The sequence below is a fragment of the Macaca thibetana genome, chromosome 10, assembly GCF_024542745.1.
Source record: "Macaca thibetana thibetana isolate TM-01 chromosome 10, ASM2454274v1, whole genome shotgun sequence".
Classification (NCBI taxonomy): Eukaryota; Metazoa; Chordata; class Mammalia; order Primates; family Cercopithecidae; genus Macaca; species Macaca thibetana.
Genome location: NC_065587.1, coordinates 81,886,681 through 81,906,417, shown reverse-complemented (window position 1 = coordinate 81,906,417; position 19,737 = coordinate 81,886,681). Strand labels below are relative to the sequence as shown.

The window sequence follows — 19,737 nt, the reverse complement described above, 5'->3', positions numbered from 1 at the left end:
AATCATTTGCCCAATCTGTTCGCAGGTCAGATTGGCCTTTTCCTAAAACTGTCACATTTCATCAATTTTGTTTTGTTTTTTTTTTATATTTTGGACTATTTTGTTTTGATTTGCTTTTATATTTCACTGTCTCTTAAATTAGTATGTATTTTGTAATCCTTGGTGTGTCGTACTTTAATTGATAGTGTTTTCTTCTTTTGAGTGGTTCACAAAATAATGGTGCATCTCACAATCATGGGTGTCGCTTAATGAAATGCAGCACTGTTCTTATGGAGATAACATGATCTTAAGCAGGAATCATTAAGGGTTTAAGAAGAAAAGTGAGGTAAGGCAGCAGTTTCCACTGGAATCATCAGAAAACAGAAGATGAACTGTTTTGTTATCTTCTATCTTCCATGTGCCAAGAATTACCTGGATATTTGGATTCTGCCCATTGATATCAGCTTTGGAAAGATCTGGAAAGTTTGGTAGATCAAGGAGAAAGGATCTGGGGCCATCTCTTTGCAATGAAGGGTGCCCCATCTCTTGTCGGAATCGCGGTCTAGGGAAGGGTTGGTGTGCAGCCTGGTGGTCCAGACGCTCCCCTGGTTCTTCTTTGGAGAGAGAAAAGCTGGTTTCTGATGTGGAGTCACTTCCCACGTTGAGGTTATTCTAAAACAAACAAACAAGCAAGCAAACACACACCTATTAAAGGGACACATGATTAAAAAATGTCACCCTTAACAGTCCATTATATTCAGGAGCAAGGACAATTCCAGCGGCTGAAATTAAGCCAGTAGGACATTCCAAACTTGTTTTGCAACCCCATGGTTTAGTTTCTTCATGTCTTAAAAGCCAGATCATCAGAAAACTTCTTCTAGCCTGCTACTTGGGAATTTTCTGAGGGTTAATGAGTTATGGGCTATTTATTAAGCTTCAAAGTACTTTAAAAATGAAAACACTATATTGAAGGAGAATAGGTGCTCATTTAAAGCTGGAACCAAATTATGTTTCTCTTCTCACAGCTTCAACTGATTAACCACCTTGGCTTTAGTTATAGTTCTAGTGTCCAGAGTTGCTTTCTTTTGTGTAGGCTATGGAGCAAAAGATCTGACCAAGCTGGATAAAGTTCTTGGGCCATATTATTGATTACATACATTCATCCAGTTGTCTGTCCATTTGTCCATCAACTCATCCATACATCCATTCACATATCCATCTATCCACCCATCCATCCATCCATCCATCCATCCATCCATCCATCCATCCAACCATCCATCCATCCTTCCACCCACACACCCATCCATCCAATCAACAAATGCCAACCATGCTAGGCATAGGAGATACAGCAATAAACAGGATAGACATGAGGCCTATTATTTTGAAATGTACAACTAGGTGAGGGAAATAAACAATAAGTACATAGATAAATAAATAAGATCAGATCACAGAATGGTGACTGCCAAGAAGAAAAGAAAGAAGATGATGGAGAGTGGCTGGGGAAAACCTTAGATAGCTGGTCAGGGAGAACCCCTCAGAGAAGGTGACACTTGAGGCAAGATCTGAACAAGAGAAGGTGGCACCCTGCAATAATCTGGGGGAAGGACATTTTAGCAAAGGGAACAGCAAAGGGAGCACTCAAGTCTAGGATGGGAATGCGTTTGGCTGGTTTGAGAAACAGAATGGCCAGCGAAGCTGTTGTAGAGGGAAGGAGGGAAGAACCATAGGTGATGAGGATGAAGAGACGGGGATAGTCAAAGAAAAAGTCATGAAAAGGCATTCTGAAATCTAATGATTTTATACTGAAAAGTGCAAGCCCCTTGTTTTTCCCAGGTGTGAAAAATGTCTCCATTTCTTTATCGCTATGGGGAAATTTCTCTAGTGATTGAAGAGTATAAAAGTTGCTGGACTCCTTTTCCAAACCAGCCTTTCTTTTTCTCCCCTCTCCTCTCACAGAAGATTTACTCCAGCCTTCAGGGATAGCATTTTCATGTTTACTGGTGGAGAGAGACAAGGAGATAGAATTTCACCAAGCTTTGGGTCAGTGGTTAATGTTCCTGTTATTCTTGGGCATGTTTTGGGGTTTGGGAGTGTATGTTTCAGCACACTGTCTCCACACACCCTCTCTGCCCCCCACCACAGTGCCTCTGACCCAGCCAAAGGGTTGCATCTGGTATAAAAACATTCATGACTCTGAGCACCCAAGGTCAAGAGCACTGAGGCTGAAACACACTAGCAGATACATATCTTCTTGGAGAGCTAACCTTAGGGAAGGGATTATTATTTTTACTTTTATTTATGTGTCATTTTTTAGAGACAGGGTCTTGCTCTGTTGTCCAGGCTGGAGTGCAGTGGCACAGTCGAGCTCACTGCACCCTCAGACTCCTGGGCTCAAGCAATCCTCCCGCCTCAGCCTCCCGAGTAGCTGGGATTACAGGCACGTTCCACCATGCCCAGCTGTGAATGGATTTTTATATATCTGTTTAAATAGGAATGGGGCTCAGGAACAAACTCACTGGTGCAGAGACCACCTCTGAATGTTCGAAGAGGCCAAGGGGAGGGTGGAGATAGAGACCTCATCTACCACCTCTTTAAAACATGCAGTGGTAGGGGAAAGCTGGCTACTCTGCAGCATGTTTTTGCTTGCCTTTCCACAGCTCAGAAGATGTGGGCGGGGGCAGTGTCTTTCTTCACCTTTCCAGTCACCTCTCTGCCATGGTTTTCGTCTCCTGGCACATCCTGGTAGAGGGAGTTGCCCTGACATTTTGAGACATTACTCAATGCAACAGAGCCAAGTGTATTGTTGTTTGAGCCTAGCACAGAGAGAGAGAAAGAGAGAGAGAGAGAAAAAGAAGAGAAGAGAGAAAGAGAAGAGAAGAGACAAAGAGAAGGAGAGAGAAGAGGAGAGAAATGAAGGGAAGAGAAGAAAAGAGAAGAGAAGAGAGGAGAGAGAGCATGCTATCTTTTCTTAACATAAAAAAAAAAAAAAAAAAAAAAAAAAATGGGACGTCTCTATGACATCCCAAAGGGGAGATAGCTGAATGTATTTGTTCCCTTGCTTTTTTCCCTTAATCTCCAACCCTAAAATTTCTCCAGCAACATTAGGGAGGACAGTGAGATTGTCATGGAGAATTCCTTGTGTAGGATTTAGGATTACGAATCTTGGAAGGGGCCCAGAATTTGCTTCCCAATTACTTTAGTACTTCTTGTAAATCAAGCCCTAACTTCATTACCACAATGGAGGTATACTGCTTACTTAGGTTAAAAATGGGGCTCTCTTTCCTTTCCCCTGTGATGTAGTACTCTTTCTACTATGAACACTTACATTTTAGAAGAAGTAGAAAATGTGTTTTTGCTACTCTTTAACATTTTGCCTAGATGTCTGAAAAAACAGGGACTAAGTTTGATTGATTGATTGATTGATGTGACTCTTGAATTTTTCCTGGTAGGAAATCCACCACCACAGAGTGCTTCTGGCTTAGCCCCAGACCAAGCAAATCCCTTAAACTCTCTAGGACTCAAGGACCTTGCATGTAAAGCAGATTAGATAATAAGAAGAACCCTGTACCCTCCCCGCAGGATTAGTCAAGATACTTGGGTTAGGTTGTGTCTACACATGGAAAGAGAAGCGTCGCATTAGGGCCACTGGCTGGGCAGTTCAGGCCACAAATACCTCTGCCAGGAATAGTCAGACAACTGGGGCTGAAGTATGTTTTGGCTTCAGTTATGCACACAATTGTGGCATTTCTCTATCTCTTCGAACTTCCCTGCCCCCCAGACACAGGCTTGGTGTTTGCAAAGTATTTGGAAGATGCTAAATAATAAAGAAATGCTAATCACAATCTCTGAACATCTGAGTTACTCTTGCACCTCTTCCAAAACATATTTAACTAGAGACCTTGCCTCCTTGCAACGGCATGCCCCCAAGCTATTAAGAGACCGGAAATCCTAGGATAGGGGAAGTGTGGCTAAGGATGGCCCATATAGAATGAAACCCTGTTTTATTCAATCAATAACAAGATTTAAGAGTAGCCATTATTTTAGTCATCTAGACTTTAAATCTAGAGTAGGAGACAACAGACAGAATATCCTAGAGTAATGCAGAAGAAAACCTTTCTTCATCTCTTCTCAAAGGGACATACTGCATATCCTCCTTGCAGAGCCCCCATTGGAGGTCCTGGTTGAGGACATCAGTCCAGCTATCACCAAGTTCACTCACTGAGTATTCCACTTGAATTATTCCAGCAGAGTAAAGATTTTCAACAGGGGTAGATCTCAAGGTTAAAAGTAAAATATTTTGTGTTTTATTCAGGCAAGCAAACATTCTTCTCTGAAAATGATATCTTAGGAAAGTCTGGGAATTTAAGGAAAGAAACATGACCATTCTTTCCAAAATGCTGTTGAATTCATTCTGCCCCTGTTAAAGTGATACAAGGGGGTCTGCTCATTTTGGGAAAATATTGCTTTACCCACAATGTGTCTTTGAGTTGAACATCAATCTATGAGTTAACACTGACAATGAGTTAACATTGAGTTAACTATCTATGAGTTAACATTGACAATGCTGCAGTACCAGCAGCAATGTTTCCTCTTGTGACTATAATTTCAGAGCTGTGACTAGCAATGAGAAGGAAAACAGAAGAAATGCAGCTACTGGACGGCTTATGCACATGAACTGTTCAATTGCTGAGGCAGGTGATCTTCATTGGCCAAATTATTTAGCTACTGCTTGGTGCTCCTCTCCTTCTATTATTTTAGAACTTATCTAAAACAGGAATAGTAATAAAAATATCCTGTTCTTGCAGCCTAGTATTTTGCCTTATATGGCAGTACTGTGGCAGACATTGCAATTGCCTGCCCAATGTCTAGTCCCCTCTTTTTCCTACTTGGTGTTTGTTTCAGGTGGCTGTGGACCTGGCAAAAACTACATTTCCCAGCATGCACTGCATCTGGATGTGACCATATGACACAATTCTGCCCCAAGAGGAGTAAGTGGAAGGTTCTGGACAGAACTGCTGAAAAGGAGTTTTCAGATTCGGTTTTGCCATTTGCCTTTCTCTCTTCCACTTTGTCCTGCCTGAAATGAGGAAACAGGGCTTGATGTGAAATGAGACAGCTGGCAGGCCTGAGGATGGAGGTTGTAGTCTAAGCGTGGCTGACTGGAAAGATGGTGGGCTTAGGTCCCTGACAGCATTATGGAGCTATCGCGCTGGTCCTGGAATGGTGACCTCCATATGTCTTTTACTGTTATCATTAATCTTAATGTTAACATTGACAATGCTGCAGTACCAGTAGCAATGTGCCCTCTTAGGATTTTAATTTTTGAGTTATGATGACCAGGAAAATTATAAACGTTTTGCCACTGAAAGTAATAGCAAAAACCAGCATTACTTTTGCACCAACCAAATGTTATCATGATTGCAAGAGGTTTTTCCTCACCAAAAGGAACCAGCATTCCTTGGACAAAGGGTTGAGTGCAGAGCTTGGGCGGGGAAGGCACAGATGAATTTGGGATACTTTCCTGCAACAAGAAGCAAGGAAGCTTTCAATGACTAACAGGGTACTCTTGAAAGAACACAGGAGCCAGCTTGACAGGCCCACATTGCTCACAGATCAGAGAATTTGGACCAAAAAAAGAGATTGTACTTGACTAATGCACACTGAATCTATCAAAATTCATAAGGAGACTCATGAAGGAGAGAAATCCAGAAAAATTACTGTCACCATTTGAGGTAGGTATTATAAAACTCCTTACTTTGCAAATTGGTATTAAAAAGAAAGAAAGGTTTTCAGAGGAAGCAATGTCTGAACTGAAATAAAAAGGGCTTGTTAAACGTGCAGTAGATGCATCAGGTGAAGAGAACAGGGATCTGGGGAGGGGTCCAGGAGCTTTGCAATCCTGGTGAAGGAGTCTCTGAGGTCTGACAGAGCTGTGGTTTATAGATCCAAAGGGTTTCAGAGCTGAAATGCAGGGAGAGTAACGATCAGAGACACCTGCTGCTTTCAGATGAACTAACGGAGTTAAATATTATACACATCGGGCCCAACCCACAGTCTCAGCCCACCAGCCTTTGCTCTGACAGCTCTCTATCATACTGCGCTGCGACTTGTCCACTAGGCTGCTACTTCCCTTGTGGCATCCTCTGGGGCACTTGGAGGTTTGCTGAAGCTACATGGTGCTGGGATCTCATCCCTCCTTCCTCATTCTCATCAGCTGGCCCTGGATGCCCTTGGGAAAGCTGTGCTGAGGTGAACCGAGAAGAGAAAACCTCTCATCTTTAGGCGGGGTGCAGTTTTTCTCAGATGACAAATCCACACATTTCAATCACTTGTGTTCTTTATACTGAGTACATCCTGGTCCAACACCAAGAATGTCCAATCACTGCCTCCGGCCACTGCATAGCTGGAGCTGCCCATCGTGGCTGTGTTTGTGACCAAGGTGGATGGCCATAGCCACATCTAGGGTCAGAGTGGTCAGAATGGCCAGAGTCTCCCAGCTGGCCATTTGACACAGGCAGATGAATACAAAAGAGAGGGAGTGAGGGTTTTTGGACATCCAAGCCACAGGGCAAATTAGGATAAGCACTACAATACGGGGAAGATAAAGCTATGGAAATGGGCAATGCATCCTCTTTTGGAAAAAATGTGCTAAGCATCATTGTCCCAGTCTGCAAATAGCCACCTGCCCTATTCTGCAAACACCGACCAAGGACTGGAATCTGAAGAACAGGGTTGATTTCACCACTTTCAGAACCTCCAGAAGAGGCACAAATCAGTGACAAATTGTGGCTGTCTAAGAAAGTTTAGTACTTTTTCTCTTTAAGGCAAAAACTGGTTAACTGTTCCCCAGATTAATACAACCAGGCAGATTTCTTGGAGGCAGACTGGCTGGCAAATTTCTGAAAAGCAAAGAACAGGCCCTATCTTCAGTCTCCAAACTCCCTCCTCCCTCCCCCAATTTCACAAGCTCAGGGGGCAACCAATAGGTACTAGTTGATGATAATGATGGCTAAAGTTATCATTGGGTAACAGGGCCTAGGTTAGATTTTGTTTTAATTAGGCTGAGGCTACAAGCCTCATTACCCCTAATGTAGCTTTTATGTGGAATTCTAAAGAAAAAAAACCCTGGGAATCTTCTACTGAAGATATTAAAGAAGATATTACAATGCATTTGGTCTCACAGACTTTGAACAACAAACAGCAGAGATGGTAATTAATGTCACTACAGCCTCACTCCTTAAAACAAACTAACAATCTAGCTAATTAGCAATATGTCCTCATTTGGAGCTGGACATCTGCATATTATTATCAACAATGCTTGTTTCCTTTTTCCAGATGAAAGGAAGCCATACTGCACCCAGACACATGGCTGTGCACCTTCCACATTCAAACACTCATGTTCTTCTACCCACGGTAAACACACTCAGGGCTTTATCTGTGTCGAGCATCGATTTTGTCTGGAACGCTCCCACACGTCTAAAAATAAGTTTAAGAATGCCACTAGTGGTATCTCAAAGGGAAGAGCAAAAGTTTTACTGTTGGAAGAGATAAAAGAAAAAAATGGCACACTGATTATCTTTAACATGATTGAGGAGCAAGCACTCCTCAATGAGAAAACCAGGAGAATGAATACAATGAGTTTTAGACCATAAAATCGGCTTTCCAGAAGGGGCACACTTTTTCTTAGTGCTCAGGAAGATGGATGGAGACCACGATCCTAGGAGTGGAAGCAGGGGCTGGTGGGGGATTGTTGGGGCTTGTTCTGAGAAGGGTTGGAAAGAGGCAGCTAGGATACACTGGAGAGAAACTGCACCATGAAGACACAGACAACAAGGGTGACCAGCTGCTGCTCTCATGAAGCCTGTGTGTGATGGCAGTCATTCCCCTTCAGGCACCAGGAACAGAGCAAATGTCAATGGCCGTATTTTATAGGAAGCATGACAATGCAATGCCCCTTTAGGAACTATTCCTGGCAGAGGGGAAATGGCCATACACATGCTTCAATCTTCGCTGGAGACTCTGACGACAGCCCTGAGAGCTAGTGACACAGGCACATCATGGCTCAAGAATTCAGGAGGGTCTCAGTCCTGGTTTGGGAATGGAGCCTGCTGTCGAGGTCTGACTAATAGCTGAGGAATCCCTAGTTATGGTGGCAGAATGTGTCATAACGATGTTTACTTTAGAGCTTGGCAGTGACCTCGTTTATTATCTCAGGCTTTAGAAGAAATGAAGAATGGGCAATTCTTTGCATTTGGGCAGGGAGCTGGCTTTGCGGTGGAGAGGCCACCCATCCCTGTGCATCTCTCCTCATTAAAGCTTCTTGGGGCCGGCTGACAACATGGAGATCAACACTTCACCGATTTGTCTTGAATACTTCTGTAAACTGCTTTGATCTTGAAAATGTACAGATTATTGGTGAATTTTTTTCAAGTTGTGCTTTCTCCATTGCTGGCAAAGAAAACAGAGTGGTAGCTTTTCCAGGACCAATTTCTTTTATGTCCTGTTAGGCTAAAGAATGAACTGAAATGAAGGAGAAATTATTCTTTCAAGTCTAAGAAAACATGTAAGAAGCAGAGTACAAGAGTGGAAAGTGAGTTTGGCCAGAAAAAAAAAAGAAAAAGAAAAACAAACCCTTCCCACATCACCCAAAACATCCCTGCAAATGTAGGGAGATGGAGAAATCATACTTTCCAGAATCACTTTAATAAAGCTCTTGCGGTGTGAGGCCAGCCATCCTCAGCATCCAGTTAAGGGCCGGGCTTTCTATTAGTCTTCCAGGCTACAGCTAACCAGCTGAGGGCTATAAAGGCCAGGCCACCAGTGGCCACCAGGGGGCTTCCGTCCCTGCTCCTCAGCCCTGTTAGAGCTCAGCCACCCCTTTAAGTCAAATTTTGAGCAAATATTTAGTGAGTTTGGATTATCGGTGATTTTCCAAGTTGTGCTTTCTCCATTACTGGCAAAGAAAAGAGAGTGGTAACTGTCTAGGATTCGTTTTCCAGGACCCAATTTGAAGAGGCACCAGATCATTAGTGCACCTAAAAGGCCCAAGTATCTAAGTCCTCCTGCAACCAAACAGAAAGGGTGTTGAACAGGACACCAGAAGGCAAACATCTCCTGCAGTGATTCTGTGTCTTCCCCACATGGAATGAGGCGATCCAAGGCTGGTGTTCTGTTGGTGAGAGGGAGAACCTGGAAGTTAAGCCAAAGAACATGGATGGCAGAGTTGAGAAGCTGAGGTCTGGGGTAGGGGTGGCCTGGGGACCCTTGCCAAGTTAATATCCTAATTAAGGAGATGGATTCTTCTCACCACTAAAGTTAAGAACCCTCATTGAAACCTATTGCTAATCTGTCTGCTCCAAGTACTTCTAAAATGGGTTTCAAAGGTCATTGGACCTTAACCTTGGAATCCTGAAAAGGGCTCAGGGTACTGTGGAAAAGACCAGGGATGGGAGTTTCAAGGTCCGGGTCTGGGTCCCAGCATTGCCTCTTCCTGTTTTGTGAGCTTTGGTAAGTTATTGCACCTTTGCACATATGGTAGACTGGTTGGCAAATGTCCACGAATTCTTCTTTTATCTAAAGATCCATGCCTCGGGTAGTTGCTTCCACACTCTTTGAGCTTCTTCTTCTTTTTTTTTTTTTGAGACAGAGTTTTGCTCTTGTTGCCCAGGCTGGAGTGCAATGGCATGATCTCAGCTCACTGCAGCCTCTGCCTTCTGGGTTCAAGCAATTCTCCTGCCTCAGCCCCCAGAGTAGCTGGGATTACAGGTGCACACCACCATACCCAGCTAATTTTTTGTATTTTTAGTAGAGATGGGGTTTCACTATGTTGGCCAGGCTGGTCTTGAACTCCCGACCTCAGGTGATCCACCCACCTCAGCCTCCCAAAGTGCTGGGATTACAGGCATGAGCCACTGTGCCCGGCCTTCTTTGAGCTTCTTACTGCGGCCAAAGGGACAACAGTTAACAGAGACTTGAAAAGCACTTGTGCCTCAGGATTGCCTATTCTTTTTGCTCTTTGGAATGCGTAGAACATTCAGTGAAGAAGGTCAAGCTAGCCTGTTGAATGGTGAGAGACGTGTGCAGCAGAGATAATTTATCCCAGATTCACCAGTCTGCCAATGGCCAGTCACTCAGACGGAGACCATCCTAGACCATCCAGTCCTGGCTGAGCCTACCCAGGCTATGAGAGCTACCCTGCTGACCCAGAGGCTCATGAGAAATAATAAATCCTGTGGGTTTAAGCTAGTGAACCCAGTGTGGTTTGTTACATGGCAAAAGCTGACTGATAAAGGACCTGGATTATTTCTTCTGTAAAATGACCACGGTGAGGTAGAATGAGACTTGCAGAAAGGCTCTCACTCTATTCAGCTCTGACCTCCTTGGAATGGAATCCTAAAGAGACACTTGTTCTGGAGAAATTATTTCACCCTAATTTCAGAAAAAAACTCCACTTCATTCCAAATGCTGAAAACATCAAATTGAGGGTGGGGAGATTAAATAAAAATCCAGTGGTTCACAAATGCATGAAACGTAGATTCTATCTACAATGACTAGAACATCTTCTCCTTTCTCTCTATCCTTCTATCTGTTAGCTCAAGGCTGGGTAAAACCTGTTGGAAAATTCCAAAGCCCTGCCAACTACTTTCTTCACTGACAGGTGCTTTTTTGGTAATAGCTTCATTGCCAGTTTTTCAGACTCAAAGCTGAGACTTAACAGCTCTCCTCTGTGCTTTCATGATGCACCTGTACAGCTCTGTGTGCTGCTAGAAACTAGTAATGCCCACTTATTAACAGGACCTCCCCGACACTGTAAAACAATTATAGAGCTGTCATAGGCCACATACGGCCAGAAGTGAACAGAAAGCTCCTGCCACCGGCACCTGTTCCCTTTCCCACCTGCCTGTACAGATTGTTCCTGTTTGGACTGCTGTTCTGTTCGTCTCTAGAGAAATGGTGTGATTCTTGCTTGGAAAACTGGCAGCTGATGCAATTGTGGACTCTTGACTTAGCTTAGCTAACCTTTCTCTGTAGGAAGCTGGGCTGTTAGCTCTATGCATGGATTCATTCAACAAACACTTCATCGATATTTATTATGTACCAGGTACTGTGTGAGGGTGAGACAGTGCCAATAGCGCATGGCTTGTTAAGACAAGTTTCCCAAAACTTGGAAGTGAAGCAAAAGGATGACTGCAAGTTTATCACTTCGTACTGGGGCACAGGCCTGCCCCAAAGCGTTTAATTCTGTAGGAGCACGTATCTTCACTTGGCTTATTATTTACTATTGATTAGGGCCCAGACTAAAAGTTACATGCTAGCTTGTAGATTTTCATTCTGTAGATGCAGAAATGTTTTTGTCTAGTAGAAACAATAACTCAGTGCTAACTGTTTTATGGCTCTACAGGACATTCATCAGTCTTAAATTTATGTTTACACATTGACTTCATCATCATTTTCCCCACTAACTTTATAAATATCTGTTTCTCAAATGCTCTGACATGGCATTAGCATCTCCCTTGTTCTTTCATTCATTTAGTTAAGTAGTTGACATGTGCTTGTTCTTTATTTGTATGAGATTCACATTTTTAATATTATGAAAATTTTATTTGGACAGGTTTTTGTCTTCTAATTTAGATTACAGAGGGGAAGTTAAGAAATGCTTATATCCATGTAAAATGCAAAGTAGAAACTGGGAAATTCCGAAGGAGTGGAAGTTTTCAATGTAAGGAAGTAAAATTATCCAGATTCCTTTTTTTTTTTTTTTTTTTGAGATGGAGTCTCACTCTGTCACCCAGGCTGGAGTGCAGTGGCATGATCTCGGCTCACTATAACCTCTGACTCCCAGGTTCAAGCAATTCTTCTGCCTCAGCCTCCCAAGTAGCTGAGACTACAGGCGCATACCACTATGCCTGGCTAATTTTTGTATTTTTAGTAGAGACGAGGTTTTACCATGTTGGCCAGGCTGGTCTTGAACTCCTGACCTCAGGTGATCCGCCTGCCTTGGCCTCCCAAAGTGTTGGGATTACAGGCATGAGTCACTGTGCCCAGCCCAGATTCCTAATTATGATACCACAGCTCACCATCTATAAGGTCTTTAACATTACCATGTAATGCTCTTTCACTTTCTCTAAGAGACTCCTATCTGGATGTTGATCTAATGCACTGACAAGCCGGAACCAGTATGGAGAACCATGGCTTGTGAGCAGGACTTCCCTTGCATTTCTCCTCCTATGAGGGTCCTTATGGGGAGAACAGAAGGCCATGCACCAGAAGGCACCCAAACTCCTGTCGACCATTTCATTTTCCCCCCATACAATTCCCTACTCTGATCCTAGAGAAACAAAGCTCCTCCCAGTGTTGTTCTCGCCAGTGAGAATTCTACCACGAGAACCTCAGTTAACTGAGATTTGAGAAAAGAGAGTCACAAGTTCTCGGAGGCTTTCTTTTGGGATGTTGTCATGAAGGGGGAGATATTCAACAGAGAACGTGTTTACTATTCTCCTCAGTATAAACATCATAATATTAGGATGTATCAGTTTGAGTCTGAGCAGGGGATTAATGGCACCCTCCGAGTGGGTAACTAAGGAGAGCTTAATAAAGGACAATTTAACATATCTGGACAAAGTGACCAGAAACCATCAAGAATGCTCTAGTATCTAGGGTCAATAAAGCCAGGGAGAGCTCACATCTCCAGGCCTGAAGATGCAAGGACAGGGAGAGGCTACTGTTAACCAAAGGGAAAGGGAGAGTTGTGGGGTTGGAGGTAAGCTGGGTGTTCATTTCCTGCCATGCCTAGCACTGGCCAAACCCAATCAGAAGCCAGACAGCAAGGGAGCCTGTTGATGTAATACACTCAGATCATAGGCCCAAGAAATAAATAGGATGGAGAAAGGTGGAAAATGGATTGAGAGAGGTAAATAGAACATCTGGGGGACACAGACATGCTTGGGAGAAATAACAGCTATAATATCACCTATTCCAGGCACTATACATTAAATCTGGTCTCATGACATCCACGTGAGGTAGACATGAGTGCCCCTATTCCACAGATGAGGAAATTAAGGCTGAGAGGCCCCTAGATAGTAAGTAGGCTACGAAATCCTTGCTCCTTTCACCATACGGTGCTGTCCTAATTTCCACCCTGGAGCTGGCTAGAACAAGAGAGTCTGCAGCCACTTTGAATTCCCTGGCCTCCCCTAAATGCTGCTCGGCTCTGGAATAACAGTTCTCCGAAGACTGGCTCAAGAACACTGGCCCGCAGCATACTGTGGATTTAATTCTCAACTCTGCTCCCTGACTTGGTTTGGTAGAGGAAGTCCTGGCCTCATTTTTTTTTTTTTTTTTTTTTTTAAGGAAAATACACATCTAGACAACAGTGCAGCCCAACACTGCTTTACTTGTGCAGTGTAATGGCTTTTTAGGGTTAATCAGTTCTCGTCAACAAAAGCCATAGATATAGTGATGTTAAAAATAATGAATTATCACTAATTCAAGAGGGGAGAAGTTAGGAATGAAATGGCACATAGTACGCTATGTAAACATGAGAGCTATTCAGTGGGTCAGATGAGGCAGACAACTGAGGAAGTAAGACACAGAGGGCCAGTCCCTGCAAACTTCGCCTCCCGGGTTCAGGTGATTCTCCCACCTCAGCCTCCCAAGTAGCTGAGATTACAGGCGTTCACCACCACGCTTGGCTAATTTTTTTGTATTTTTAGTAGAGACAGGGTTTCACCATGTTGGCCAGGCTGGTCTCGAACTCCTGACCTCAGGAGATCCTCCCACCTTGGCCTCTCCAAATGCTGGGATTACAGGCATGAGCCATTGCGCCTGGCTGATACTCTCTTAAAGAAGCCAAGCTTCTCTGTTACTGTTACTTTATTTTCCGACCAATAAGGCATACAGGAAAATACAGTGTTTGAAAAAAGAGGAGCTTCACGTTGAGCACGTTATTTCCCTGCGGCTCAAGCTTTCTCACCTGTAAAATGGGTAGCATCTGTGTGGTAAAGATACTTCTTTTCTCCTCTTTATTATTCCCTTCTCTCATTAGCCTTTTCTAACACTCACTCTCACACTGTCATATTTTCTCTTCACTGTTTTCCCCTCAGGCCCAGCTCCTATCTTCCCTAGTGACAGCCACCCCTCCACCTCCTCCACCTTTTTCAAATGTCTTCTCTGTGCCAGCCTTGCCCAAACACTTTTATGTATCACTTCTACCAATTGGCTCTCAAAGCTTCCCACTGGGTGGATATAATTATCATCACTCCCATTGTACAGATGAGAAAACTGAGGTTTGGAATCCTGCCAAAGTCACCTGGCTCATACTTACTAGGGGTGTGTGAATTCTGGCTGACTCCAGAGACGCTTTAAAGCTGGACCAGCAGAGACAACAAAAGGCAGCCTGTGTGGGCTGCAGCTGCTAGGGAGAGTGAACACCTCTTCCAACAACCTCAGTGTAAAGAGAGTGCTCAGAATGCAGAGAAAGGACCAACACCACCAATTGCCCTCCTCTCCAAAAAGGTCCACGTTGAGGATGGAAGGAGCAGTCAGTGTTTCAGTCATTTGATTTTGAAGCCATTTTATCTCCATGATCCCATGATCCCCTATTAAAATACAACTAGTCTGAGAATAGTCATGTCGGACCTGCCTGGTGGGGGCAGGGCACAAGATGGGTTTTGGGACCCAACTCTCCATTTTTACAAAGCATAATCTAGAGGATTTTTTTTTTTTTTTTTTTTTTGAGATGGAGTCTCACTCTGTCGCCCAGGCTGGAGTGCGATGGTGCAATCTTGGCTCACTGTAGCCTCCACCTCCTGGATTCAACTGATTTTCCTGTCTCAGTCTCCTGAGTAGCTGGGATTACAGGCACCCACTACCACACCTGGCTAATTTTTGTGTTTTTAGTAAAAATGGGGTTTTACCATGTTGGCCAGGCTGGTCTCAAACTCCTGACCTCAGGTGATCTGCCCACCTCGGTCTCCCAAAGTGCTGGGATTACAGGCGTGAGCCACCGCGCCCGACCTCTAGAGAATCTTTGAAGAGGAGGATGGCACATGAGCCAGGGCACAGGACACAGGGTTTCGAACTCCCAGCCTGATGCTCTCCTACTGGCTGCTTGAGTGTCATTGCCTGGTAGATCTTCACGGTTTTCCATGACTAAATTACAAACTGTCTTTCCCTCTTTATAACTGCAGTCACAACAAAAAAACCCCAGGAACTTTACTAAATATCCTTTGAATGAATGAACAGCTGGTTGGCGGGCTGGATGAACAAACAAGATTTCAAAGCCTGATAGACATGGGCAGAGTGGACTCCTCGTAGTTTCACTTAGGTCTACCATGCCGTGTACATTGTACAATTTGTGCATGGTGCAAAGATGTCTGGTGAGGGGGCAAGTAATGGCTGAAGTTCGGACTGGAGGAAGGGGTACTATCTTCCCAGAGGGAATGACTTGTTGTAATTCATACAGAGGCTTATAAGTGCTAATAGATGCTCTAGTGTCACACTTCTTTCTGTCTACTGTACCTGCAAAGTCTTTCCTTCCCTTATCTGTATAGAAAACTCCTATGCATCCTTTAAAACCCTATTTAGATACTGCCTTCTCTGTAAACCTTCCCTGATCTTCAGCAGAGTTAATCCCTCCTTGCTCCTCATTACTTCTCTACCATATACATCCTTCTTTTCTTTTTCTACACATTATTAGACATTTACTCATTTTTGTCCAGTTTCTGGCTAAACAGTCACACACAAATAATGACTGAACTGTAAACTCAGCTGTACAATGGGGGGGTTATATTAGCCATGTTAACATCTTCAAGTCCTTTAATACTTGCTAACAACAAACAGAGCATTTTATCCATTTTTCCAATTCCTCTGCCACTGTCCTAGTCCAGGCTGCCATCATTCTCTCTTCTATCCTTCAGGTCTCAGCTTAAATGTCACCTGCAGAGAGCGAGGACTTCCCGGATCATCTTATATAACCAGTGTTCCTTCTAACCTTTAAAAGCTCCCCTCTATCGTTCTGCTTATTTCATTTGTAGTATTTATTAGCTGCAATTATTCTATTTATGGGCTCTCTTCTTTGTTGTGGCCCCTACCATGATGTCAGAACCACAGGGCAGGGACTGTGTCTGTTCTGTCACTTCTGTGCCTCAGCACTTGGCCTGGAGCCCAGTACAGAGCAGGACCTCACTAAATGCTCTCTGAACGAATGGAAGGGACAATGAATAGATGGAAAAGGAAGGAATGACAAACAGGATTTCAATGCCCAATAAGAGTGGCCACAGTTGACTCCTCCTGCATCTCTGGAACCACCTTTGTATTCTGGGATGTGGGAGGATGAGAAGCAGCTCTGGGAGAGGTGGAAGAGTTCTCGCTGGCTCCGCTCCTGTTTTAGCCCTTACTTGTGTGGTGACCCTGAGTCCTGGCACAGGATGGCACAGTCATCTGCCTCTGAGTGATATCATGGGCAGCGCCCAGCTTCTCCCTTTGCCCAGAGAGATAATATAGAGACTGTGCTGGAGGTACCAATGGCTCCTGCCACCTGCCTGTGACCGAGTCACCACTGAGCACCCAGCAAGTGCATTAGGAGCAGGCCTGGCAGAGCAACAGAGAGCAGCAGGGGTCTAGGAAGCAGGTGCAGAAATGAGGCTCAGCAGGAGATGCCAGGGGCAGATATTTTGCTCGCTTGAATTCAGTTCTGATTCTGAACATTTTCTGAATCTGCTTGCTTTTCTTCAAAGTCAACTATGAATTCAAAGATTTTCTATTTGTATGTACATCTGTTTATACTTATATATACACGTATATAAAGTAGACATATATGGTTATATAAATATACATATATATTTGCAGACATAAATACAGATTTAATTAATTAATTAATTTATTTATTTTTGAGACAGAGTTTTGCTCTGTTGCCCAGGCTGGGGTGCAGACACGTGATCTTGGCTCACTGTAACCTCCGCCTCCTGGGTTCAGGTGATTCTCCTGCCTCAGTCTCCTGAGTAGCTGGGATTACAGGCATGTGCCACCATGCCCAATTTTTGCATTTTTTTTTTTTAAGTAGAGACAATGGGGTTTCGCCATGTTGGCCAGGCTGGTCTTGAATTCCTGACCTCAAGTGATCCGCCTGCCTCAGCCTCCCAAGGTGCTGGGATTACAGGCACGAGCCACTGTGCCCCACCCATAAATAGACATTTATAAGTGTGTTTTTATATGTGTGTATAAACATACATATATATTTATATATACACGGATATGGATGTGTATGTGTTATTTTAATTTTAGCTGTGTTTTTTAAATTTTAAGATAACTGAACTAGCCCATCGTTTCCTAACTGAGCTCACAGAAAAACTGATTATAATACTGAGTTATTAATTTAGTTCATGTGTTCTCAAAATGGGGGTCCCAGGCCAGCAGTGTTGGAATCGCCTGGAAATGTGTTTAAAATGCTGATTCTCGGGTCCCATCCCCTGTGGAATCAGAGCTTCTGGGGTGGGGCCCAGCAGCAGATGTTTGAGCATGGCCTCCTGGTGATTCCCTCCAGGCTCACACCTGAGAACCTCTGCTGTCACCAGAAGAAGGTGAGGAACAGTGGCTGGTAAGGAGCAATCATTCTGAACGGTATTTTGGCAAAGGGAGATGCTTTCCAGTAAACACAGGACTCTCAAAGAATGCACTTTTATCTTGGAAAAGCATAATCAGATCAACAGTGAATGAGCTCCAAGGCATCCCATCCAGCCTGGGGAGACTGTCTAAGTGGTCACCCACTCCTCAGGGATGCCCCTACGATAACACCAGGAGGGAAGGCAGAGCTCCTTACCCTCCGGGTCCCTGGGCGAAGGAAGCTTTCCACTGAGCAAGTGACATAAGAGATCAACACGCAGGGTGAGAAGATCAAAAACCCTGAAGATGGAGGGTGAACTGTGAGACTTGGTTCCTTCCTGCTTTTCCCTGCGTCAATAAATGCTAGCTTTGCCAGGCCTGCTTGGGTAGCAAGTACCCCAAACGGGGCAGCAACAGGCCTCCAACTGATTTCTCCCTCACTGTGTCTGTCTCTAATTAAGCCACACAGGTCCATGGGGAAGGACAGGTTGGTTTCAGATTGGATACTGGATGAGATAAACTTTTCTAGCTCAGGGGTCTGGCAGAAGATTAAGCCAGATCTGAGAGGGGGACTGGGGATCCCAGGTGGGCCTAAGAGAGAGGAGAAATTATCTGTCAGTAAATGAGATAAGTGGGAAGACAGAAGGTGAGAGACAAGTGAAAGAGGAGAAAAACAGTTTCCTTCAGTTGCCCCAAAGGCCAAGTTACTATTATCATGGTTTTAAGATGGCTCCTCTTTTCTTTTGAGACAGAGTCTCGCTCTGTCACCCAGGCTGGAGCGCAAGTGGTGTGATCTTGGCTCACTGCAAGCTCCACTTTCCGGGTTCACGCCATTCTCCTGCCTCAGCCTCCTGAGTAGCTGGGACTACAGGTGCATGCCACCACATCTGGCTAATTTTTTTTTGTATTTTTAGTAAAGACGGGGTTTCACCATGTTGGTCAGGCTGGTCTCGAACTCCAGACCTCAAATGATCCACCCACCTTGGTGTCCCAAAGTGCTGGGATTACAAGTGTGAGCCACTGCACCAGGCCAAGATGGTGCCCCTTTAAACTGAAGAGCTCCCGGATGCAGCAAAAGCCTTCCCACAATGAACCCATCAGCAAAGATAAATCTCAGACCATCCAACACCTAACCTGTAGTTTTCCTGATTAAAGCAATGATTTATGTATGAAGGTGAAGAAGGACAATCTATTTGTTCCCAGCATGTACACTGCAGCCATCATCAAAGCCAAATAGTCCCTACTCCAAGGAAAAAGCATAACTTCCTGAGCTGCATTCATTCACCATCTCCCCTGTGCATTTGCTCCTTGTTCTTCCAGGGACATCTTCCAGAAAAAAGGCCCGAGGGATCCATTCACACTCCTGTGTCTTAAGGCTCCATAGACAGGGCCAACTGCTGCCAAGAATCCAACTCAAGAAAATGCTCTTTTCAGATAAATCTCACACCCCCCAACTGGAAAGCTCATGTAGCAACCAGAGCTTTGCTTTCCTCCAGCAAATTTATACCTCACCCTGTGAATATGCCATTTGCTTGCTTCAGCTTAGACTCTCCCACTTACTCCCCAAGTCTGCAGATATACAGATTGACATTTTAGGTAGAGCCAAACCCATTTTTAACCAGAGTCCTGGGTATTCAGTTACTAAGAGTTCGGCTCCAAGTTCTAAGTGCTCACCCTCCCCAGTGGTGTACAGAAAAGTCACACGGTAAGCAAAAAGTTCTCCAACATGGCACGCTATACAAACTTATGAATGGCTCCTTTCAAAATCCTGACTTTTGAAAGCAGGCTTGAGAAGGTCAGAAGATAGAGTCTGTTACAACTCTTGCTTGCTCTCCGACCAAAGGAAATATATTTCTAGCTCTAGCTTCTCCAAAGAGAAAGTCTTATGATCTCTGCCTCCCACATACCACGCTGGTCCCCTTGCTCCCTGCACCTCACTTTCTCTCATGCCAGATCATGATCTCAGGCCGTAAGTCCAACTCACAGAGGATCCCATCCCCAGAATCCTGCCTTCCCCCGCAAAGTGGAATTTCTCCCATTCCGGATTTTGAACAGAGATTCCACGACGCATGTTTGATCTCTTCACGCTCCATTTTCATTAGTCCTTCACACTCTCCATCACTTGGAAAAATACAAACAGCATGGTTCAGTTTGAAG

General features: G+C 44.2%; 2 protein-coding genes across 3 annotated transcripts in view; one reads left to right on the top strand and one right to left on the bottom strand.

The window, feature by feature from the left end:
• ISM1 (isthmin 1) overlaps positions 1 to 19,737 on the bottom strand; it is a 77,954-nt gene that overhangs the window by 27,876 nt on the left and 30,341 nt on the right. For both annotated transcript variants that reach the window (XM_050745313.1, XM_050745315.1), the window contains exon 2: positions 412 to 651. In XM_050745313.1, the coding sequence (XP_050601270.1) occupies positions 412 to 651 (240 nt within the window). The remainder of the gene's footprint in view (positions 1 to 411; positions 652 to 19,737) is intronic.
• The window catches only part of TASP1 (taspase 1), a 403,549-nt gene that overhangs the window by 376,930 nt on the left and 6,882 nt on the right, over positions 1 to 19,737 (top strand). The gene's annotated exons all lie outside the window — the stretch shown is intronic.